This window comes from Gobio gobio, assembly GCF_949357685.1.
Source record: "Gobio gobio genome assembly, chromosome: 5".
Lineage (NCBI taxonomy): Eukaryota > Metazoa > Chordata > Actinopteri > Cypriniformes > Gobionidae > Gobio > Gobio gobio.
The window spans coordinates 6,965,644-6,991,321 of record NC_137101.1 but is presented as its reverse complement, the minus strand read 5'-3'; the positions used below and the strand labels follow the sequence as shown (position 1 = coordinate 6,991,321).

General features: G+C 38.1%; 2 protein-coding genes across 7 annotated transcripts in view; one reads left to right on the top strand and one right to left on the bottom strand.

Moving 5' to 3' along the window:
• LOC307126794 (clathrin coat assembly protein AP180) overlaps positions 1-21,118 on the top strand; it is a 34,661-nt gene extending 13,543 nt beyond the window's left edge. Inside the window, exons 12-22 of the mRNA XM_079817502.1 lie at positions 1,225-1,239; positions 1,541-1,705; positions 3,803-3,898; positions 9,772-9,843; positions 13,628-13,759; positions 15,477-15,501; positions 15,606-15,672; positions 16,472-16,525; positions 16,605-16,709; positions 16,829-16,928; positions 20,004-21,118. Coding sequence (XP_079673628.1) covers positions 1,225-1,239; positions 1,541-1,705; positions 3,803-3,898; positions 9,772-9,843; positions 13,628-13,759; positions 15,477-15,501; positions 15,606-15,672; positions 16,472-16,525; positions 16,605-16,709; positions 16,829-16,915 — 818 coding nt within the window. The 3' untranslated portion in view covers positions 16,916-16,928; positions 20,004-21,118. The remainder of the gene's footprint in view (positions 1-1,224; positions 1,240-1,540; positions 1,706-3,802; positions 3,899-9,771; positions 9,844-13,627; positions 13,760-15,476; positions 15,502-15,605; positions 15,673-16,471; positions 16,526-16,604; positions 16,710-16,828; positions 16,929-20,003) is intronic.
• Positions 272-24,469, bottom strand: ccdc167 (coiled-coil domain containing 167). 6 transcript variants are annotated; one of them, XR_013816540.1, is made up of 8 exons: positions 24,313-24,460; positions 23,173-23,267; positions 23,030-23,082; positions 21,453-21,560; positions 16,790-16,962; positions 16,583-16,698; positions 9,736-9,970; positions 272-1,766 (listed from the first exon to the last, which is right to left on the bottom strand). XR_013816540.1 is itself a non-coding variant. In XM_079817500.1 (5 exons), the coding sequence occupies exons 1-4, from the start codon at positions 24,361-24,363 to the stop codon at positions 21,457-21,459; spliced, it is 303 nt and encodes a 100-aa protein (XP_079673626.1). In that variant the 5' UTR covers positions 24,364-24,460; the 3' UTR covers positions 19,796-20,442; positions 21,453-21,456. The 6 variants fall into 6 exon arrangements, 2 of the variants coding, with proteins under 2 accessions (XP_079673626.1, XP_079673625.1); XR_013816541.1 differs by having other exon boundaries at positions 9,740-9,970; XR_013816542.1 differs by lacking the exon at positions 272-1,766 and adding an exon at positions 4,003-4,157 and having other exon boundaries at positions 9,740-9,970.
• Positions 24,470-25,678: the final 1,209 nt, after the last annotated feature.

Genomic DNA, 25,678 nt, shown 5'->3' with positions numbered 1-25,678 from the left:
ATGTGCCAGTGTGCTCAAATTGGGTTACTTTAATATTAAACCATAAAATATTTATTGATCTTAACATGAAACAGCATTCACAACCCATTTCACTTCTGTAATGTGACATATTTTAGAGTAAAACAGGTCATCCAGCAAGAAAGTTTGCTTTACGTTTGATGAAAAATTATGAAGAGAACATTTGCAATAACATGTACCGGTTAATTATTCACAAAAGGAAAACTTTTTGTTTTAAAGAGGGCCTATTATGCTTATTTTCAACTTTCTTTTTGTGTGTGTTATGTTGCTGTTAACATTAAAATGTTAACATAAAAAGCATGGGGGTTATTCTCTATATCAGTACGCGCTGTTTCTAAACTCCCTGAAAAATTAGCTGTAGAGACCAAAACCACAATTTGTCCCAGACTGTAAACATGTTTTATTCTGCTGTAAAGTTGGGCATTTTAACATGAGGCTCAATGAGATTCTGCTCCTTCTGGAGTCTGTCTCTAGTGGCCAGTCGATGAATTGCAGTTTAAGTCACTTCCGTATTGGCTTCAAGAGAAACTGCGGGAAGTTGGCGCTTGTTTTCAACACACTGTTATGTTAAGGGGCAGGACATTTCCCAAACACGCTCGAAGTGCTTGACCAATCACAACACACTTATCCAGCCGACCAATCAGAGCACATTGTGCTTTTCAGAAGGAGGAGCTTCATAGAGACAGGAACTAAACAGCGTTACTGACAGACCGGGAAGACAGGAGCTGCAACAATTTAGAATTAGGGCTGTCAAAAGATTAATTGCGATTAATCGCATTCCAAAATAAAAGTTTGTGTTTACATAATATATGTGTGTGTACTCTGTTAATTATTATTTATATATAAAAACACACTTTTATTTTGGATGCGATTAATCGCGATTAATCTTTTGACAGCCCTATTTAGAATATGAGAAAAATAATGTTTTTAAACATTCAAGCTTGAAAACCTATTCCAGTAGACTCCGAAACAAAACCAACACGTTAAAAACTGCATAATTTGGCCTCTTTAGTAAAGTAAATTGGATCTATTTTAATTTCATATTACTCCATGACAGAACCAAAATTGCAGCAAAACCCAAAATAACTTCCAACCATAAAGCACCTGTTTTACATTCCTCATTATAAACTCGTAATGAATGCATGACCTAATTTGATAACCAGATCTCTTTTTCTATCTGTCTTCGATGGGCCTCTGTCACATCAGATCTGCTCGGGTCAGGTAAGCGATGTTGGCTTTTCATTTTATGTTAGATGTGTTTTCATGTGATTTGATGTGTTAAATGTCTCATCCATTGTATTAAACCTTTAGAACACTTGTTATAGTTCATCTGGGAAATTGAAATTACAAGATGCCCTTTTAGAGTCAATCCATTTAACGTCTCTGTGTCAATCCCTCAGTAGAATCTTTCTCTCTCTCTTTCTCTCTCTCTAATGCTCTTGCCCTCTCCTTTGGTTCCTTTCCTGGTTATGTTTGTTTACGTTATGTTTATACTGGTCTGCTGGGGGGCGTGGCTATGCAGAAATGGGTTCCCTTACTTCAGAGACTCTCCTTCCTGACCCAAACCTTGCCGTAGACTCCAACTCCTCAGCCACGCCCACCACCACAGCCGCTGAGGCAGCCGTTTCTTTGGCTCCTCCTCCTTCCGCTGCCGGTGCTTCCTCCGGCTCAGCGGATCTCCTCGGAGGTCAGTAGTTAGGTTTCTTCCTTAAGAAGATTTTTTCTGGGAGAAAAGGCTGTGCCACAATCTGAAATAGAGGAACAACCCAGCACAGAATTTAAAGCTCCGATCAAAATCACAGTTTGTGCAGTTTCATTTGTGATTTGTGAAGTCTGTAGTCATCAATGCTCCATTTCTGTCTGCAGTAGAAATATAGAGCTTCTCGTTTCCTTTTCTGCTTTATATCTTCCATGCTGCAGTCAATCAACACTCCACACGATCTTGTGTATTAAAATGACGTATAGACTCTCAAAAAAAAAAAAACGAGTACAAAAGTGTCCGTCACTGGGGTGGTACCCTTAGGGGTACATTTTTGTACTTCAAAGTCAAGGGTAGGCAAGTTCTAGAGAGCTGACGTCCTGCAGAGTTTAGCTCCAACCCTACTAAGCCACCAGAGTATAAAACTCATGTCTCCCAGCATGCATTGCAGCATTAAGTATGTCACCATTGTTGAGATTCATATGCTGATTCTTGATATCTGTGTGTGTCTAAATTCTTTCCCCTCTAGAATATATTTTAAAATCAGAATGTCTGATCTGTGGCAAGAAAGTATTGTAAGTGAATATTATTATAACATTTTTAGCCAGTGACGAGTTTAGTCAAACATTTTTCTTTATGACAATTTTTGTTTATGGCTTCTTTTGATTTGAACAGATTATGTGTTTTGTTAACACTGTAACAAAAACCACAAACTCACATAAAAAGGCAAGAGTAAAACTGCCAAACTAAATTAAACACTGATCACCATAATGGTGAATTTGTTTCAATAAAACATCAACATCTAAATCTCTGTTAATTCTCAATAAGAGCGTCTGTAGATGTCTTTCAGGGTTGGAGGCAAACTCTGCAGGACAGCGACTCGCTAGGACCGAACTTGCCTACCCCTGCTCTAAGTAGAGGAAAACAATGGTATAATTGTTCCCTAAGGACCAATTGTGTACCTTTAAATGTACAGTTATACTTTTTTTCTGAGAGTGTATGAATTATAGTCATTTGATTATTCTTATGTGTAGCTGCATTTGCAGACTACACAGTAAGATTAATCAGGTTTTCATTTATAGTTTTACATTCAGGTTTAAAGTCATTATGAAAACTGACCTATTTTACTTTCTGATACATATTCCTAGAGCAAGTTCTGTTAACTCTTTCCCCCGACACATTTCTGATAATATTTTGTTGCATGAATATCTGCACATGCAATATATCAAAGGAATGAACAGACCCTCTGCCTTTAAACAAAAAAGCCTGTTTTAGTCTAGCATATGCACTTGAATATGGGTAATTTTCATTAAAAAAAGCAATATTTTGAATAAAAAGCTGAGAAAATATTTTTTTTCAAAGACTATAACGTGCATAAGCAAAGCTTTTATCGCTTGTTTCTGCTCCTTTTTTGACTTGTTTTGATCCAGAGATTCAGTTCTCTTTCATGCATAATAGCGCCCCCTACAGTATAACAGCGAAAACATGAAAAGCTGGAAAATTCCGTCAATGGCGGGGAAAGAGTTAAAAAGAAAAAAACGAATTTATGGTTGCCATTAGTTAAACCGCACAGGCATTTAGTTAATGTTAATCAACAAATACTTAGTAATCATTATGTGAGTAACGCAGCCATTCTAAAATCGTACAAATTTAATAACAATTTAATGATAAGATCAAGTTCAATCCTACTTTCGTTTGGTTGAATATCCTGTAAATCAAATAAAATGGGTTACGAATATTCAACATTAACAAAACTGGTCAGAATTATTATATAGTAAACTCTTAAAGTAAAGGTTTTTACAGACAGGTTCCTCAAAGAAACTTTCAGTCAAGACATTATTTGCTTAGTGTGAAGAACATTTTAATCATCTAAAGAACCTTTCGTGCAGTCGGCGGTTCTATGGATGTTAAAGGTTCTGCCTTTATTTAAAAAATGCAAAACGTATTTTTTTCGGAACTTTGCATGACACTGAAGTCTGTCGTTTCTTTCTCTCTATGCTATCTACTCTCTCTATTTCCTCTTCCTCCTCTCATCCTTTTCTCAAACCTTCGTCAACCCTTTGGCCCTTGTGTGCGGTACTCCAGATGTGTTCGCGGCCCCTGCGGCTGAAACAGCTGCTGCAGAGGGTGGGGCCACGGCAGCCACGCCCACCCCTGCTGCCGATGGCAACGCGGCAACTGGTGGGTGACAACAGTTCAAGCGCATATATGTGTGTGTGAGAATGTTGGTACATAATGGGTGAGAGAGAGAGAAAGAGTGTTTGCTTGTGATTGTTTTCATTTACCGGTTTTAAGAACCACATAGAGCCTCTTGCAGGCTCTAGCCCAATGAGGCCTCCCCTGGTCAATGTTGAGCTTTTCAAATAGGCATCGGCGTTGCCGTGGAGATTGCTATCTGTGTTGCTAGGGCAATAGTCTTTGAAAATTGAAGTTCGGTTCTCTGGTGGGCAGAAGCAGATGTCGACTTGTTAGAAGCACAACACTAACTTCCACAAAGAAAGGAGAGTTCTTCTATTTTTCTTTCTCATTCTTCCTTCATTCTCAGGGCAACTTTCTCCACCTTATTTTTCATGTAAGAGCAGGTGCGGCTACTTGTAACTTGAATGTGCGAGGCTTCCGGTGTCATTCACTTCCCATAATTTTAACTGTACAAAAATAGTCCGTTATGATGTATGATGTTGCAAACTGATATTTTCATAACATTATTTTAATTAATTATCATAAACACATTGGTTTGTAGCGCAATATTACACCTTGTTATTCTTCTATACCCAGTTAAAAGGGAACGCTCTCTCAAACTCATGAACAAATGTTCCTCCCGTAACGTTAATACAATGTTCGTTCAAAGTTACCTAGTCTTTAATAATGTTCTCAAAATTGTCATTTATACATCGTTCATGTAACGTTTTTTAAATGTTACGGCTTGCTTTAGAATGTTCAGAGAACATTCCCATAATGTTTAAAAAAATAATCAAATGTAATGTTTCTGTAAAGCCACAATATGTAATTTTTCGCCGCTAGAGGTCGCTTATTCAAATCAAAGGCATAGCTTGATGACGCCTTTATTTACGCAGAGTTTTTATTATACCGCAGACGAGCGTTTCCGCTTCTTCCGCTCATGCGTATGTGGGGTAACATCGCTTTTTTATCATATTACATACTTTAGAGTGTGTTGAAAGTTATGTTATAATGCTACTCTGTGCATTCACTCGGCGGCTATTATGAGACACTTGTCCACACTGCAGTGAGCTAGATCGATATTAGGCATGGTAAAACATGGTGCTTGCGGTAAATCAAAAAAACGAAATTTAAACAATAAGACTAACTGTGTTGAGCTGTATAGCAACGATTTGTTTTCTGTCGATGAATGTCTCCAAACAGTTGCTCGCCTGTGTAATAAAACGCATAATGTACTAAAGCGTCTTTGGTGTTCGGAAATCGGCGGTAACATGGGTATGATGTCATTGATAGGCGACGCACGGACTGGTTAAAACCAGTCAACAATTGGGCTGGGCAAAAAAAAAAGATTTTTTGATTAATCGTTTTTTAAAATGTGGTCGATTCAAAATCGATTCTCAAAGGCCAAGAATCGATTTTTTTCCCCATATTTATTTCGTAAAATTTTAACATAAAATTAACTTAAATCTAATTACCAGTCTTCTTCACTAGATGTCACCCTCTTATTGGACTTGCGCGATGTTACAAAGGAGTGAGAGGCGCGCTTGTCATTCCTTCATTCAGTGCTTAAATGGCGCCTCACAAATGATAAATCAACAGTCAATAGAGTCAATAGACAGCGCAGGACCAATAATTCAAACCTAATAGCTTAGCCTATATTATAAACAGATTTCCTCAAATAAAAGTTAGTCCACATAAGTCAGCACGTTAAGGTATTGTTAATTACCACGGCAACTTCTTGTGTCCAGGAACGCGCTTCTCGTGTATGAAAAGTGATAAATGTATCAAAATATCCATTAAAACACAATTGTATTGTATTTAACATAATTGTATGCATTTGAAATATAGAGATGGGTTCTGTTTTAATGTACACAAGTGTACCTAAAATAAAAAGAGTTTAATATACAGGTTTGTGGCTCTTAATTTCTTTTTAATTACCCACTTGTAAACTTGTTCACTGTTCTTTTTTATAAATATAGTATTTGTATTAAATCTATATTCATTGAGTTGAATCAAGAATCGAAATTGAATCGAGAATCGAAATCGAATCGGTTTGAGAGTTTGCGAATCGAAATCGAATCGGAACATCTGAATCAATACCCAGCCCTAGTCAACAAAATATATAACATTGTTCTAGTGTTTTTTGAATATCATCACCTTCCTAAAATAGTCATTTTTTGACTTTTTTGTTGTTGTTGCATAAGTCATCTCCTCATGATGCTGGCCACCTCTGGTAAAATCGCCCACATCCTCAGTTGAACGGATTATGCAATTCTACCCCAGTAGTATAATTTCCTATGGCAAAATTCAGTTTTTTGTGTTTTCTGCGAAACCTGAAAAAATGACGTGGGCAATTATTTTAGGAAGGTGACGATATTTGTATCCAAAAAACGTACATATTGTGCCTTTAACATTCGTACAACCAAGAATTTTTTTTTTTTAACATTCGTAAAAAAAGATTTCATGGGAACGCTAGCAAAACATTCTATATATTTTTGTTAGCAGGGTAGTGTTAATGAATCGGTTTCGCACATTCGCAGAAAATAGCTTATTCCCGCTTTGCAAAATAAGGTGGATATAATAAATGACAACACAGCCTCAGAGCCGTGAGGATGTTTTTCGCTCACCCTCTTCTCCACCATAGATCCCTTCGCTCCATCGGCTGGTTCTGCTGATAACTCCCCTCAGTTGGACCTGTTCTCCCTGCAGCCAGTAGATGACAGTAACGCTCTCTTTAGCTCAGTGGCGCCTACTACTGGCCAGTCATCTGTCTCCACCACCACTAGCGATGCTTCCCCAGCACCGACGATAGACCTGTTTGCTGGTAAACCCCTTAGGCCAGAAATGTAGCATGTCCCACTTTTTAAAATCTGCTTTTATGTTTAAGTTTTGTTCTTTTTGGTTTGGTTTGTGTTGTGTATTGTATTAATATGATTTGTTTATGCTTTATAAATGTCCTCTTGTTTTTAGGTTTTTTTGATCCCATGCCAGATTCATCTGTTCCCAAAACAGACCCTAACCCCAGTCTAGACCTGTTTTCAGCAGGTACACGCTGCAGTACATCCATCCACTCATTCCCTGCCTCACTTGTACTTTGTTTTTCCTCCATTCTGCCCTTGACTGCTCAAGGTGAGCCAAATATGCATCTCTCCTGGGGCGGTCAATGGAACTGTCCGTCCGACACACTCCCTCACCCCCTTCACTCCTTTTTCTTTCCCAATCTGTGTTTTTCTTGAAGTGTCTCCAAGGCCCATTAGTTACATTATCCCCACTTAGAGACGTATTTATTGTCTCTTGTACCCTTGGGCTTTTCATATTTGAAGTAAACAGGTTCTGAGCTAAATATTATGCATCTTCAGGGCTCAGTTGTGATATTTTATCGTTCCATTGACATGCATAAAGTTACTCTTCAAACAATGGATGTTAAACGAGTAGGGCTTTAGATGTCAACTAAACTCGTTCCTGTGCTCCAGATGTGTTTCGTCCTCCTGCCGCTGCTCTATCTGCCCCCATGAGCTGGCCAGACAGTGGGGCAAATCTGGACCTGTTTGGGGGTTGGTAACAACCCCAGTGTGCATGATTTGCAATGGTTTGATTTGCATGTCTTGCTCAGATGGTTGCTGTGGATTCTGTTATTGGGAAATAAAGCTGTTCTGATGGTTGATGGACACCAGACAGCAGTTGTGAGAGATTCCCTGACCTGACAGGAAGGAGTGAAAAGACTTTAATAAGGTGTATGTGTGTGCTTTTGTGGTTCTAAACACATTTGTGGCTTTTATTTGCGTGCCCAGCTAACACAAATTCTAAGAACGTTTTGCTAACGTTCCCATTAAGTTATGGAAACGTTATTTTTTAATGTTCTCTGAACTTTCCAGTATATTTAAAGGGGCTATATGTAAGAATTTTAATGTATTAATTGCTTTTTTATTGCCAATGTGTGAACAGCTGGTAACGAAACTTAAAAAACAAGCCCTTCCCCGATGTCCTAGGTTGTCTATGACAGACTCAAGACGTTTTTGCTAGGAAAATCAAAAGGATGAGACATTTACACGTGATCCGAAGAGCCTCTCTTCCATTTTATGACACTGAATGAATGCTTATGCAATGTTTAGGATAATGCAGAAAAGGCTATTCTGTACTGTAATGTCAATGTGCCATGCAAAGAAAAGGGATTCATTCAAACTATAGTCTCATAGCCAGATATACACCGATCAGGCATAACATTATGACCCTAATATTCCTAATATTGTGTTGGTCCCGCTTTTGTTGCCAAAACAGCCCTGACCCGTCGAGGCATGGAGTCCACTAGACTCCTGAAGGTGTGCTGTGGTATCTGGCACAAAGATGTTAGCAGCAGATCCTTTAAGTCATGTAATTTGCAAGGCGGGGCCTCATGGATTGGACTTGTTTGTTCAGCACATCCCACAGATGCTCGATTGGATTGAGATCCACGCAAGGCCACTTTCTTCCATTGCTCCGTGGTCCAGTTCTGATGCTCACGTGCCCCCTGTTGCTGCTTTCGGCAGTGGACAGGGGTCTGCATGGGCACCCTGACTGGTCTGCGGCTATGCCGCCCCATACACAACAAACTGAGATGCCCTGTGTATTCTGACACCTATCTATCAGAACCAGCATTAACTTTGTGAGCAATTTGAGCTCCAGTAACTCGTCTGTTTGATCAGACCACACGGGCCAGCCTTCGCTCCCCACATGCATCAATGACCCTGTCGCCGGTTCACCACTGTTCCTTCCTTGGAGCACTTTTGATAGATCCTGACCACTGCAGACCGGGAACACCCCACAAGAGCCGCAGTTTTGTAGATGCTCTGAACGAGTCGTCTAGCCATCACAATTTGGTCCTTTTCAAACTCGCTCAAATCCTTACGCTTGCCCATTTTTCCTGCTTCTAACACATCAACTTTGAGGACAAAATGTTCACTTCTTAATATATCCCACCCACTAACAGGTGAGGAAGAGATAATCAGTGTTATTCACTTCATCGGTCATAATGTAATGCTTGATTGGTGTATATAGTATTAAGTCTCAAATATACTTTATAATTAAATCGCAAGACTGTGATTTTAATTACCACATCTGTCGACATAATGATGGTGAATTGCAGAGCTGGTGCAAACATATCCCCATCGCTATGATAAGATACTTTCTCAACTGCAGTTTTCTCACCGCTGTGTTTTTGTTTTTGAGAGGAAAGTGTGCAGCACATGTTTACATATTCATCTAAACGTCGCTCTCAGCAGTGTGAACGCCGTAGGGATGTTCATTAACAGTAAATCGCTGCAAAGGTATTTCCAGCTTATTTTTTGACTTCTAAGCGAGTAGGGAGTATGTCGGGTCTTGAATCATGCAAGCTCGAGCAATAAGTTGTGGCTGCAGTTCACTCAACGGCCACCGGTGTTTCTAATATCAAGGGTTTCTGAATTCTTCATAGCCCCTTTAAAGTTTTTTTTTACTTTTTTTCTTGGTCATGTGAACGTTAGAGACAACATTAAGGGAATGTTCCATTTTATAATTCTGCTATCATTATGGGAACGTTACCTTTGGATGTTCTCTGAACCATCTAAAAAGTAGTAACATTTAAAAAACTTTAGACGAACATTCAACTAAAATGTTTACAAAAAAGTTCCATAAATTATGTATAAATAATGTTTTTGTGCTAATGTTTTGAGAATGTCATTAAAAACCAGATAACATTCTATTAACATTACTAGAAGAATATTTGTACATAAATTCTGTTAGCTGGGTGATAACAATCTCTCTCTGTCTCCCTCTCTCTCTCTCTCTGGGCTTGACTCTCAGTGTATTGGCTTTGGTTCACTCACTCACTCTTTTACTCTCATGCTGCGTGGATGGATCAGAATCTGCGGGAGCTGGTGAGGCCAAACCAGCCGCCCCGGCCGCAGCAACCGGAGGAGGAGACCTGATGTCGGGTACGTCACCTGCAGCCCTCATGGCTTCTTTCTTCATGTCATTTTCATGGTTTGTCCGGTGTTCAAAACGGTCACGTTTACAATCTTCATAGTCCATAGCATGGAAACTGCAGCATGTTTACATAGCCTTAAATAGGAAAGATAAATAATAAATTAGATCTTCTTACGAAAGCAATGAGATTAGATGCACTTACAGGTGCACTGTGTAATATTTAGGAGGATCTATTGACAGAAATGCAATATAATATACATAACATAACTATGTTTTCAGTGGTGTATAAAGACCTTACATAATGAACCGTTATGTTTTTATTACCTTAGAATGAGCCGTTTCTATCTACATAACTGTGGGTTCCCTTTACAGTAAAATCGCCATTTTGCACCGCCATGTTTCTACAGTAGCCCTAAACGGACAAATTTCTCTACAGAGCACTAGTCACTCTCTGCTGTCTCAGACGACGGCATCTTTGTCCTGTGTCGGCCACCGTAGCTTCTCTATGTGCTTCGAAAGGGAGGGGTGAGCGATAAGCGGTTGCAATTCGCAACCTCACCACTAGATGCCGCTAAAATTTACACAGTGCACCTTTAAAGTCAGCATGAAATGAAAATCCAATTTTATACATACATGTTATAGATCTTAGTGTGAACAATTCGTCCATGCACACAGTACGTTTCATTTGGCTAATCGAAAATGTCATAACTGGTGAAGACTTCTCTCTGGTGACCTATGCAGTAATTCTCCAATCATTTAGTCCGCTTAAACCACGCCCCTGAAAACTCTCATTCGTCCACGTTTGAGAGCCACGCCCACATCTCAACATCCAATCAACAACTGATGCCTAGAACAAAGTCCCTGCCCTACTTTTTTGATAATCCGAGAATCATGATACGGAAGAAAAGATATGTCGCTATCTCCTATCCGATTTTATTCTGAGAAAAGACAAAATAACTGGCCAAAATACCAAATGTATTGAATAAAAAAAACATAACTGAGAATTCAAATTAAGCTATGATTGATTTTTTATGTATATATATATTTATATCTACATTTTTCCTCTGGTGTATTTGTCATTTTAACAAAGCAGAGGTGTTTTGATGTGTTTTTGATGTCAGTTTAGTGATGTGTGTGTGTGTGTGTGTGTGTGTGTGTGTGTGTGTGTGTGTGTGTGTGTGTGTGTGTGTGTGTGTGTGTGTGTCGAGTCTAGACACATTACATCTCTGTTGTGTTGTGATAATGACATGTTGAGATGAGATCAGTGTTTCCATCTGTTTCTCTCATGCGTGGCGTTTATGTTCACCTCAGCTCTACATGTATTGAGAAAGCCGTCTTCCCAATGCCTTGCTGCTTAATTCTGCTCTCTCTTTTCTCTCATTCACTCACTCTCTTTTGTGCTCATCTGATCTGTTTCTTCTGCTTGACGACACTTTCTTCTTCCTGATCATGTTCTCTCTCAAATGTTCTTTTTCCAATGTTTCAAATTCCCTCTTTTTATCATTTTTTTCTTCATTTTCCATATCTCTTTCCATCCATCTGGCTCTTGGGTCATTGCTTGCTTCCTCCTGTGCTACTGGTGAGTTCTGATGCTCCTACACCAGCTGCAATCCCACAGTGCATTGCTGCATTGCAGAATAGGGCTTCAGTGAACACTGAAAGACTGCTAACCAAGCTAGGAAAAGTGGATGGACGGATGAATGAAAGTTTGTGAGATCCTGTGCATTAACGTGTGCGTGTATAATAGAAAATAATGGTAGTAAAGTTTCTTATTAAAAATCAGTGCTCAATACGTGCTGTACAGAAGGTTATTTTAGGCTTGTTTCACAACATATGCGTAAGCAGTGGTGCATATTGTTTCCGAAGCCTATTTTTTGCTGTTGAGTGGGCAGAAAAAAATTGAAAATGCAATGTAACCCAATTTATCAACACGTTCTTTTGCAATATAGCAGCATAAAATAATGGAGGGAATTAATCACCCATTTAAAAAAAAAAGATTGACATGCAGCTACACGCACATAAATAGCATTCTTTAATGATAAAAATATTATTTTGCAGTATTGAGCCGCAATTTGTAGTGTCAAAATAGAAGGCGCAAAGCGAGCTTTTGGTAGTAGCAAGTGCTGCTTATGCATGCTGTGTGAAACAGGTCTTACACTTCAGGGGTTTCAAAGATGTTAAATGTTATGATTGAATGAATGTGTAATGTGTCTGTGTGAGTGTAGTCATGGTGTGTCTTATAACTTGATAGCGCTCAGCTTTCTTTCTTCCTGCTCTCATTCTTACACCATAGCTGTGTTCGAAATCGCCCCCTATACACTCATTCACTATTCCCTACATTCCTCCACCAATATAGTCCACTTGAAGGAGTGAATGAAAACCGGTGAAACTTAGCAAACTGGCAGCTCCACTAATGAAAAGATTTATCTTGAACTCTGTCATGGAAACTAGTATGTATAAACCTGAATTAAACTATTTAATCAATTAAAAAATAATTTATACCTGTATTATATTATGGATATTACGCTGTGCCCACATTTAACCAGCGGTTCGGAAAATGGATGGGTGGCGAGATGCGGGAATTCATTCGGTACGACCCTCACAGTGCATTGTGGGTATTCTCTAGCAGTTGTACACTCGTTATTGCGGCGATGGGATTGAATGAGTGCTCTCGATGACGTCCACTATGGTTTCAGGCACCTCTACAAATTGCTATCCCCTCGAATAGTGCCCTATTTAAAGTGGTGGTTAATTGCCCCTTTTTATAAGATGTAAAATAAGTCTCTGATATCCCCAGAGTGTGTATGTGAAGTTTTAGATCAAACTACCCCACAGATAATTTTTGTAGCATGTTAAAATCGTCACTTTTTGAGGGTGAGCAAAAACTGGCCGTTTTTGTGTGTCTCTTTAAATGCAAATGAGCTGGTGCTCACGGGGCGGAGCTTCAAGAGCTGTTGTTAGCAGCTCTGATTACCTCTTGCAGACAGGCAATTAAACTGTTCAGCTTTTTATGTTCAAACCGGAGTTGGAAGAAGAAGTGACAACATGTAGAATGCAACAGGACGTTTCTGAATGGTTAGCTGATGAATTTATGTATATGGTGTGGAGTTAACTATCTTCAAGTCATTGATTAGCATATTCTGTCATGATAATCTCACCCCCTTTGTTGTGTGTTCCCGGAGGCGGGGTTTATGTAAATTTCAGGGTTTGTGACGTCACTAACCCAGGAGGAAGCTTGTGTAGTCCCTACCACCCGTTTGTTGTAGTCCTTAAAAAGTGATTTCTTTAAAAGAAAATATCTCCCTTGGCTTTGAACTTTGAGCGTCGTAACTTTGCAGATGTTGTTTATGCTCAAACAGCAACTTTACACACTAACTAAAGTTAAAAAAGTGAAATCATAATCAACCACCCCTTTAAGGGTATAGGGGGCGATTTCAGACACAGCCCATGCCTACACCGGATGTGACCACTGTACACAACGGAAGTGACAAAGCGAACATCTCAAATCCATTTGAGCGCTTAAAGTACGTCAGAAATAGAACGGGGCTTCAGAATTTGTTGTCACGCCACATCCAGTGTAGACTACATCACTGATTATAATTTGATTCTATTTGCTTTTGTCGCGCCACATTGTGCCGTTCGCGTCTGGTGTAGACAGGATTCTTCTAGTGCTGGTTGCCATAGCGATATACCCTGCATGAGGGTTGTTGGCATTCAGTTTATCTCCCGTTTCCTTACTATCACTGAAAAACAAGCTCACTGTGTTTGTCTTCCTCTTCACTCCCTGTTAAGCTTTCGATGGAATGGGTGATATGCTCATGCCAGCTATGGCTCCCCATGGAGCAGGGGCGTCACCCATGACCAACTCACCGGTCAAACCCATGGGAGGAGACCTGGACTCAGCTATGGCCAACATGGCCAGCAGTACGTTCACATCCATTTTTAATATGGTCTACTCCAAAATCATAGCCAAAATAGAATAAAAAAAATTCAAAATAAAGTTTCTTAAATGCCATCTATGGTCCTAAAAGTAAAGGATCTAAGAGGGGGATTTCACAGTGATACCATAGAAGAACCTATTTGTCAAAGAACCTTCTTAAAAGAACCATTTTGATAACTTTTTTTCCACTTAAAGAAACTTTTGTGCATTGGAAAGGTTGCATGGATGTTAATATTCTTTATAGAACCATTGATGCCTAGCCTGACAAGCCAGACTCACATGATGTTGGGTCTGGGAACACCCCATTGGCAGGGCTCAATCCGAGGGGGCGGGATAAACAGTTGTCTTTCAAATTCCCTCTGCACGCAATAGGATGGCGCTACAACCAACCAGAGCAACGGAGCAGAACTAGTTGATAGATTAAACTTCTGCCGTATCCGGTCGGCAAAACTCCGAACACATCTTCCTTTTTTAAAGGCCCCCTGAAATCAAAATGGAAGTTTTTTAGCTTTTAGTTTGACTATGTTAGCCTTAAAGGGTTAGTTCACCCAAAAATGAAAATTCTGTCATTAATTACTTACCCTCATGTAGTTCGACACCCGTAAGACCTTAAGTTCATCTTCGGAACACAAATGAAGATATTTTTGTTGAAATCCGATGGCTCAGAAAAGGCCTCCATTGGCACAATGCACGGTACACTCTCAAGACCCATAAAAGGTACTAAAGGCGTCGTTACAAAGTCCATCTTACTACAGTGGTTCTACAATAACTTTATGAATCGGCGAGAATAGTTTTTGTGTGCAAAAAAACCTAAATAACGACTTATATAGTGATGACCGATTTCAAAACAATGCATCATGAAGCTTCGAAGCGTTATGAATCAGTGAGCCGATTCAGCAGTTTGGATCGCCAAAGTCACGTGATTTCAGCAGTTTGACACGCGATCCGAATCATGATTCGACTCGCTGATTCATAACGCTTCGAAGCTTCATGATGATTGGGAGGCAACTCTGGCTTTACCAAACAGAAAGGCTCTAGTCATACTGTGTTATTAACGAAACACTATTGGCTGTTTCAAAAAAGGGGAGGAGCTGCTAACAGCTGGAGCCATTTCAGGGAAAATTACGTCAACACATTGAATAATGCTGCGTGTTTCAAGGTACTTCAGTGGGCCTTTAAGAATGACTTCAGTGCCGTTCTTTGTTCTTTTCTCAAAGAAAAGCTTAACACCAAGTCTTCCAGAGTCGCGGCCAAAGCCGATTCGAAAGACCGCTGATGCCAGCAGCAGCAGCTTTATGTTAAGCCCGCCCACCTACTCTATACATGATGTGATTGGCCTAACTAGAGTTTGGTTCTTCCAGCTCCCAAGCCAACGGAGAGTTGCTAGACGACCCTGGCTGCAAATTACATTTGCGGCCGCAAGGGTGCGTCTAGATTTCAAGGCTAATTGATGCCATCAAATAACCTTAATTTTTTAGAGTGTGAAACTGTACATTCATAAAAAGTTCTTTATCGTGGAAAAAGTTTGTTAGAGTAATAAGATGTTCTTCATACACTAGACCTGTTAATTGGAAAGGATCCAATGAATGGTTCCAATGAAACCTCAAACCCCCTTTTGGACCCTTTATTTTTAAGACTGTGTCAGACTAGCTAACAATTGTAAGAATCTAAAATTGTATATTTCTGTTTCTGTACTTTCAGATTTCTCAATGGGGAACCAGAAACCGTAAGATATAGCAACGTCCTACTCTCGATTTCACCGTATTTTCTTGCCCTCTTAAAATACATATATGTGTATCTGTTCCTCTTCTATTTCTGTGTCTCTCTCAGGGGTGAAGCAGCTGGAGGGGCGAACTGGCAAGCGCAGGTACCCACCCCTAGCTGGGGCGTTGCCATGGTAAATGTTGTGTTGTTCTGTAGATGTGGAGCATGGGGGTGGAGTCGCATGGCTTTGAGCAGCATGGCGTGGAGCCAATCACAAGCTTCCCCTTTCACTGGACTAAAGAGGCGGAGCTTTCTCATATATGGAACTTTGGGTTAAAATATTGAAACTCTTGAAATATCAACTTATTATAAACTGCACTGGTAACACTTCACAATAAGGTTCCATTTGTTAACGTTAGTTAACTACATTAGATAAGGAACAGACAATGAAAAAATACTTCTAAAGCATTTATTAATCTTAGTTCATGCTAATTTCAAAATGTACTAGTTGTATCTTTTATTGATTCATTGTTATTACTAGTTTAATTTTATTAACTAACGTTAACATAGATGAATAAAGACTCTAACATAGTTATTGCTCTTTGTTACAACTGCACTGGTTATTAGAGAATTATATATATTTACAAAAGGATGTATCAAACTGTACATTCATAATCTTAATCTTACATACAATTGTGTTTGTGTGCAATGTGAACAAAGCCAAACAGCAGCTTCAGATTCAGTCTCGCTTTAGAGCTTCAGACCTGTTTTGGTTTCTTCTTTCTCTTTTTGTTATTATAATACTAAACATATATGCATGCATATCCCTCCTGAAACATTTTAACTCACACTTAAATCAAACTAGTGTGTGCACTGTGCAGATTCCCTTCCGTGTGTGTGTGTGTGTGTTTTAGAGTCATTTTGTTCAGGTGGTGTCCTGTTCTGTGTTGTTTGGTGTTAACCTTTCCCCCCCATCCCTCCCACCCCATTAGAATCCCCCTCTCGGGGTCTGTCCTGTCATGGGATCCCCGTCACCGTTTGGCATGGTAAGAGTGTGTGTTCATGTGTATGTGTGTGCAGGCGTATGTGTTTGTTTCTCTTACTGTGTCTCTCTGTGATTGACAGTCTGGAGCAGGAGCTGCTCCCATGATGCCTGGCTCACCGATGATGGCCGGCCAACAACCAATGATGAGGCCACAGTTTCCGGCAGCAGGAGCCCCTGGACAACCGGTATTTTAGACATGCATGCAGTTGAATTTTTCACTTAGACATCATAATAGTAATTAAGATAATAATGCAGACACACGTACTTAATTATTGCTCCCGTCATGTGTGCGTTTCCCCCACAGATGTCTCCAGGAATGGCCCAGAGTCCCAGGAAGCCTCCCCCTTCTAAAGATCCTCTCGCTGACCTCAATATCAAAGACTTCATGTAGATGAGCAGCTGGTGTAAGTTTAACTACAGCTAGAGCAGATGTGCAATCTGACGACAGGACACACAATGAGACACAAGCTGAAATTATGTTCTGATGCATCAAGTTTTATATATATATATGTGTGTGTCTGTGTGTATAAGGGTTGTGAGAAGCGATATTAAAACGTGACAATATTTCTCGTAGAGGTAAAATATGTCTTGCAATATCAGCGTGACCAGGTTGAGTTTGTGGCAAAACCTTTTACAGTGCTTGCTTTTTATTGATCGCAACATAATATATGCGCTGCGCATTTAAGACTGAAGCACAAAGCTTTGATTATTTACATGCAGGTGTCTCAGAGTGTTCACTGTAAATGATACTCCACACAAACTCATTCTGTTTGTTTGGGTCTCCAATAAGGGTGTAACGGTTCTTGGTAAAAAAATCGAACCGTACCATTCTCCACACACGGTTCGGCACGCACTTGCACTGTGGTTCATCTCAAATCTCACGACGCATTTGCATCTCTTATATGGTTTGTTGAAAATAAATAAAACAGACAGACAGAGTTAGACTAATGAATGTTTCTGTCGATGGATACACATTCGGGCTTCCCCTAAACTTTGTTCAATGCGCGTGCCGTATGCTCTATATGACAATTTATGCCGTTATCACTTGGGTGTTGACAGCTTGTGAGCGCAGGTGAGACCTGAAGCGCACACATTGTTATCTGTTTTTAAACTAAACTCATTTAAGCCTTGCCAATTTTAACATTTGAGCGTAAGACGCAAAAGAGAACGTGCGCCTGCGCGCTGTGAGAAGATTTGTACACTCATCCGACGCGCACACATTTTTAGTTTCTTGATTCCTAGCCATATCGGCCTAGAAAAATGTTGCAACTTTTCATTTTCTGTCTGTCTTAGTACACGATGTAACTACACAAGAGTCAAGTTTTAAATAGGAAAAATATCGAAACTCTTGGGCCATTTTTTTTTAGCAAGATGCTAACGGTCCAATCAGATTCAATGATCTATGCTAAGCTATGCTAAAAGTGCTACCGCCAGACCCGTAGATCGGCTGAATTGATTAGACAACAGTAAAACTCAACTGTTTAACTCTAGGGGAGTTGGAAAATGACTCCCATTTTCAAAAAAAGTGGCGTGTTCCTTTAATGTTAATCAAACAACAAAAGACAAGGAAATCACTCACTGCTATTGATGAATAGCTTTTGTAACTTAAAAAAATTTAAAATTAGCCCATGATTTACTCACCCTCAAGTCATCCTAGGTGTACATGACATTCTTCTTTAAGATGAATAATATCGGAGTTATATTTAAAAAGTCCTGGCTCTTCCAAGCTTTATAATGGCAATGACTTGTTGGTTCGATTTTGAAGTCCATAAAAGTGCATCTATCCATCATATAACTGCTCCACACGGCTCCGGAGGGTTAATAAAGACCTTCTGAAGCGAAGTGCCGCGTTTGTGTAAGAAAAATATCCATATTTAAAACGTTATAGACTAAAATAACTAGCTTCCGGCGGTCAGCGGTACACAAGTCGACTTTACGCTAAAAGAGTAACCCCTGTCGTGATGTACAGGAGCATCACAAGCTTTGGCGCCTCTCGTGGATTAAGGCCGGGCAACAAACTCAAGCCCCTCTTCTCTTATATCGAAATCCTCCGCCATTTCTCTTTAAATATTCTCGCTTTAGACTCTAATTCATGACCGGTGTTTAGTTTTGCTCGATCATCTGCGTTCGTCAATACACTTGCATCAAGGGTTACTCTATCACCGTAAGTCGACTTGTGTACCGCTGACCGCCGGAAGCTAGTTATTTTAGTCTATAAAGTTTTAAATAGGGATATTTTTCTTACACAAATGCATCGCTTCGCTTCAGAAGGCCTTTATTAACCCCCTGGAGGCAGTTATATGATGGATACATGCACTTTTATGATGGATAGATGCACTTTTATGGACTTCATAAACAAACCAACAGTCACTACCATTATAAAGCTTGGAAGAGCCAGGACTTTTTTAATATAACTCAGATTGTATTCGTCTGAAAGAAGAAAGTCATATTTGTGCCGTTGCTTGTAGTTTGATTATTCGTTCTTATTTTCTTTATTTTTATTTGACAGTAGTCCTTTTTTCCCCCTGAACATAGCACATACCGAACTGTACCGAAACCGTGAACCTAAAACCGTGATAAAAACTGAACCGTGTGTAATTTGCACTCCAATAATTTGGGAACGCTTTGTTTCATAGCGAATTGTTGCGTCTGAAAACACAACATGCACCATTTCACCAGATTTGTAAACTGTAAACATTTATAAACCTACGACGACATAGGAGAACACATCAATACCTATGTTAAATATGCAAATTTCGAAATAGAAGTTTAAACCCTCGATCTGAGTTTGTATGATTTGATGTATTGTTCACATGTTCTTATTCAAGAAATGGCAGCGGCTGTAGCCTTTCTATCGTAAGGAAGTGGCCAAATATTAAAGATTAATAGGACATTTGAAATAAATATTGTTTGGCCAATATTTAACAAGGATTTGATCGTGCTGTAAAGTGTAACAGCAATCACAGCAGGCATTTTGCATTTAATAAAACCATAAAATTACCTGCTTTTGATACTTTATTTGAACCAAAGGCTGTCAAAAGATTAATCGCAATTAATCGCATCCAAAATAAAAGTTTGTGTTTACATAATATATGTGTGTGTACTATAAATAATAAAAAAATATTATTTGTATATATGAAACATTTATATTTATATATATTATAGAGTATATAAATGTATATACATGCAAATATTTCTTAAATATATAAATGAATGTGTGTGTATTTATATATAAATAATAATTAACAGAGTACACACACACATATATTTTGTAAACACAAACTTTTATTTTGGATGCGATTAATCGCGATTAATCTTTTAACAGCCCTACTTCATTTATGTCTATAACAATATTATCAGATTACTTCAATAATCATATGTATGTAATAGTGTGTATTACACACACACACACACACACACACGCACACAAACATATGCATATAAAATACTAAAACCTCTTTCTTTTTTCTCTATTGCAGTTGTCACACTTATTGTGCAGCCCTGATGAATCAGACGTGTGTACTCTCTTCCGTTCATCACATTCAGGGCCTCCAGTCCCTCCTTCTCTCTCTCTCTTTTTCCCTCCCTCCCTCTCTGTCTGTTGTTGTAGCACAAACCGTGAACGTGACTAAGTACATGTGTGTACGTGTGTTTGTATTTCAATGTTCTGAGTTACTTCAGATCTATATATTTAAAAAAAGAAGAGCAACGGCCGATGCGTTCTTGAACGTGCATCTGCAGGTCTCCTAATGATAGATGTGCATTCATTTTTTCCTGGCTCGCTTTCCGTGGGGAATCCAATCAAAAGTGTGACGTTTTCTGTGGAAAATGTTTTTTTGCTGTGGTAAATATCACTGGGCCGGTCTGTGTCATCATCATCAGTCGAGTATTAGCCATCTTTTGACCGTGGAATAACTTCTGTGGGAACAATATCAACGTATTACGAGTTAAGGTAGTGTCTCACGCACTGTTTCTTTTTATCAATGCCCTGATTTCATTCTTTTTTTTTTTCATATCTATATTGATTGTGAGTTACATGCAACATGTGACCATTTCATGAAAATACATATGCATTTTAGAACATTTCAAATGACGATTGTTTTGAATACCCTTAGTCTTTATTTTGAGATAAAAAGGTTGAATATATTTTAGTTATGTCAGAAGTTTACTTTGCATACTACACGGCTAGTTAGTAAATCCCATTTGTACAAGGGTCTGTGTCCATCACAAGGCACGGCCTGAGCCGGTCGAGTCCTGCTTGTACGTACAATATAATATCACAGCATGTAATTCCTCTGTTGTGCAAAGGGGACGCCATTGAGCCAGATCAGATTCTATCAGCAGCAAGTCTTAAAACGGGACTGAACAGAACTGGCTGCCTAGCGCAAGTGAGTGTTGCTGCAAGTATCGAGGATATCAAAGGGACAAACAGCAGTTTAATGGGACAGTATTGCATTTTATTGATGGCTGTTTTTTATTTCAATTGAACATTTTGTTGATAAATTTTATTTTTGGATGGAATAACACCCTCTGCCCCTCCCACCTTTGTGCATGTTAGTCCTGTTGAAATGCAATAAACAGTGATCTGGAGAGAAACGCCACTGAGTCATTACTGGGTCATTACTGTATATGGTTACACTGATGCTTCATGAACTGAATTTATGATCCCATAAAATTCCCAAAATTGGAGAGCATATAAACATACATTCAATCCCCAATCTGTGTCTCTCTCTCTCTCTCTCGCTGATGCGCAAGCTGTTACACAGCAAACATAAAGCAGCGTTCAGGATGCAGAAGCCAAGATGGAGACGGCACAATGTTTTCATGGCTAAATCGACACTGACAGATCCGCAACCTCTGAACAACTGATGGTATGAATGGCTCCCCATAGCTCTTTCTCAGTCAGTGTTTGGCATGGCAGAAAATACCTCTTTAATATATGAATGTGTAGTAGAAAAGGGCACTGATGGCTAACAGAGCAACGGACAGCATCATGTTCTTCCTGTTCTCTCCTCTCAGCACCTGAAGCTCCTTTTCTGAAGAATAAAACAAAAGATGATATCATACAGAACCGCTCTCCCAAAACTGGTTTCATTTTGACGTGATGCATCAAGACATTTGCTCATAATTGAATTTGATTTTTTTTTTGTATGATTCGTAACTATTTGAGGAATATTAGTAAAGGGTTAGGGTTTTAAAAAAAATTACTAGTCTAGTGATTATGAAACGGTAGTTGCGACAGTCTTTATTCTCTATTCTGACGTATATCTGCGTGAAACGGCTTCTCGAATAAGAACAAATTTAGTTTGAGACTTTATTTATTCCATTAGGAATTGTTTAGATAGTTGTGGCTTGCTATTGGTCGATCTGATTTGAGTGACAGGTTGCCCCGCCCTCGTGATAGTAACACGTCATCAGAGATGAGAAGTTGCAAGAGGGAGGGGAAGTTTAATAAATCCTTATTTTTAAGGAATTGGTTTAATCTTGTGAATTTATGCAAATTCATGCGAACCCACAGTTTCCCTGTGCATTTTACGGAATTTAATTCTGCTGTTAAAGCTATTTCTCCTACCCTGGTTCAGCTAGTTAAAAGTCATATTCAATATAACTCAACAATGATGACAAACCCCAAATTAATATTAAATGGTGTTGAATATATTAATTAAAAAAGGCAAAAACAAACATATTTGTACTATTTTTTTTTTTTTTTAATAAAAAATGTTGGACCTCTATTATTGATAAGACCGCTTGATTAATCCCCTTTAAATATTGTATTAATAATTAAAGAAATATATTTTTACATTTTGCATACCATCTACCCAGTTAAATCATTAATTTCAAGATACTCTGGTATTGATGATTTATGCTCTTTGTTTTTTTATTGTAAAATTATCCAAAGCGGAATTTGAAGGGAATTGGCAGAATTTATCTTTAATATTAGTAAAGATTAAATATTATTTTACATTAAAGGATATTATTGTATATTACGAAAACAATGTTAACAAAGGTCTTGAATACATTGCTAATTTATACGGCTGGCAAAATGTTATATACATAAACAAAGTATGCAAATTCATCCCCAATCTTTAAGATGTTTATAGTGGAATTGTATTGTTTTATGTCTTTTCTGAAATTGTTAAAAAACAAAAAGTCATTAACAGGTTTAAAATATGATGATGTCAATATAAACAATATAACAAAAATGATATTATGAATTTTCCGATCCCCTGTTACCAATTAATGCCACATTTTGTTTTGTACTATTGTATGCTATGCTATGATTGTTACTTGTTCTGTCTTCAATAAAAACAAAATAATAATAAAATAAATACAATTAAAATGGGAAGTTTAAAGAATACAAGGCACATGAATTAAAAAAAATGATGTGCACGGATGAATCATGTAAATTATTCATTTATAATAAATACTGCAACATTCCCAATGGCCTAAATTTGTCAGATTGATGCATTTTTACACCTCAAATCATTTTATAAAATTGACTCACCGTATTTCTCTATTCTTATATTCATTAGGGTCATCTCATCTTCCAGGGCGAGCCTGACAGCACACGAAAAGACTCGTTTGCTACGTTTCTTACATTAGATTATACAGCAAAAAGAGCTTATGTCATCATATTATCATAACCACCTTTCATTGTCCGAGAGTTGCTCTTTTCTCTGTCTGAACTCTGCCCTCTCCAGGTTGTTTTTACAGTGTAATTTGCGCTCTTCAACACGATCAATCTGAAGAGAGAGAGCAAGTTATGAGTATGAGCATCATTTCAATATGAAAACAAACATTTTGATCGGCACTACTTAGTGCAGAAAAATCATTTTAAATAAACTACAGTACCAGTCAAAAGTTTGGAAACTGTACTATTTTGATCGCTTTTGAAAGAAGTCTCTTCTGCTCACCGAGGCTGCATTTATTTGATCCAAAATACAGCAAAAACAGTATTATTGTGAAATATTTTTACAATTTAAAATAACTTTTTTCTAATTTCAATAGATGTTAAAATGTAATTTATTCCTATGATCAAAGCTGAATTTTCGGCATCATTACTCCAGTCTTCAGTGTCACATGATCCTTCAGAAATCATTCTAATATCATGATTTGCTGCTCAAGAAACATTAAAAATTATTATCAATGTTGAAAACAGTTGTGGACAATATTTTTTCAGGATTATTTAATGAATAGAAATTTCAAAAGAACAGCATTTATCTGAAATATAAAGCTTTTGCTTACATTTATTGTTGCTGAAGTTTCTTTTCCACACTTTTGAACGGTAGTACAATGTTACAAAAGCTTCCTATTTCAGATAAATGCTGTTCTTTTGAACTTTCTACTCATCAAAGAATCCTAAAAAAATGTTTTACACAACGGTTTCCAACATTGATAATAATCATAAATGAACTTTCTTGAGCAGCAAATCATCATATCAGAATGATGTATGTGTAGACTGGAGTAATGACGCTGAAAATACACTTACATTTTAAAATATATTCAAATAGAAAACATTTTAATAATATTTCACAATATTACAACTTTTTTTTTGTATTTTTAATAACATAAATTTAACCTTGGTGAGCAGAAAATACTTCTTTCAAAAACAATCAAAATAGTAGTTTCCAAACTTTAAACTGGTAGTGTATATAAATGTAACGTCATCATTCCTATATCTGTAAGCTGTTTCATACACACACATACAGAATACTTGACCTATACATATATTTGGTTTCATACACGACACTTCATAAACGCGCATATATATATTAATATGACATTTACCTCGCTTGCCACACTTATTTTCTCTTTCTTCGTCGTCTTTGATTTACTCATTTTGGAGGGTCTGAGGATTTTAGTGAAGAGAAATCATGGGAAGAGTATACACTTCCGTACACAAATCTCTCACTCATCACACTCTTGCTTTCGTCGCTCTTAGTCTGTGTCGAGATACTGCCATCTGCTGTCGGAGCGGTGACATTTCATATTGGCGCAGCAACAGCCACACGAACAAACTGGTCTCACCGCATCCGCTTGTGTGAGAAAGTGAGAATGATCTGACGGCGATATCTATAGAATTTTAAGGTAACCAGAATAACTAGCTAGTTATTTTATTTTTGGCGTTTTATTCAATTTTAAAGCTGTAGTCCGTAATTTTTGGCGTCTCGCGGAAGAACATTATAGCCGGAGCTACTTTTCTCTGTTTGTGTCTATGACAAGTCACGCAGGTACTGTGCTACTCCGCAGCGGTGCCGACCCGAACCAGTCTAAAATAGTCCGAATATAAACACTTATTATAGGTGTACAGTAGCAAATGCAATTTCGCTACTGTATATTTTTCTAGACTAATTCCTATGTTTTTTTTCTTTGTTGGGCATAAAAACCTTACAAAACTTTGAAAAGTAAAAGATTGCTTTCAATGTTTAACTTCCCTCTGGCACTTCTATTTTATTTATGTCTTGTTTTTTATTGTTACTGTTGTTATGTAGCCGTCTTATTACATAAAAAAAAAAAAAAAATTGGCATTAATAAAAATACGAAACTGTAAAAAAACAAAAAGGTGTACCGGTCCGTAGTGATTCAGGATAAGACAAAAACACAGTTATGAAAATGATGTACTTGCTCATTATATACATTTTGTACTTTCTGAGCACACGCACAAAATGAACTGCAGCTTTAATATCTGAATGTTAGTGAGAAGAATAAAAAAACAAACGTTTAGATATCAATCTGCATATGTGATGGACATTGGTATTTAGAAAACATGTTACCCCAAATCTAAATAAATAAATACCGTTAATAAAATCAGCATACATTTAAAGGTGTACTGTGTAAATTTTAGCGGCATCTGTGCTGCGTTCCAGTTCATTTTTATTATGCCCTTCACTCGTTAACTTCCCTCCGTCTCGTTCACTCGGATGTGCGTCATTGCTTAAGTTGCATGAGTGCCCACTACTGAAGGAACATTTGCAATGGGCTGAACTGGAACGTCCTAAGCCCTTGATCACTTGGAATCCACTATGGGGTTGATTTATTATTTATTTTTTTCCTTTACGAAATTATTAAATGCAGCATTCTATATGTATACAGGTGTGTTTGGGTTGTTTTAAATGTTTTTAAAAATAATACAAATATCATAGAGTTGTTTGTG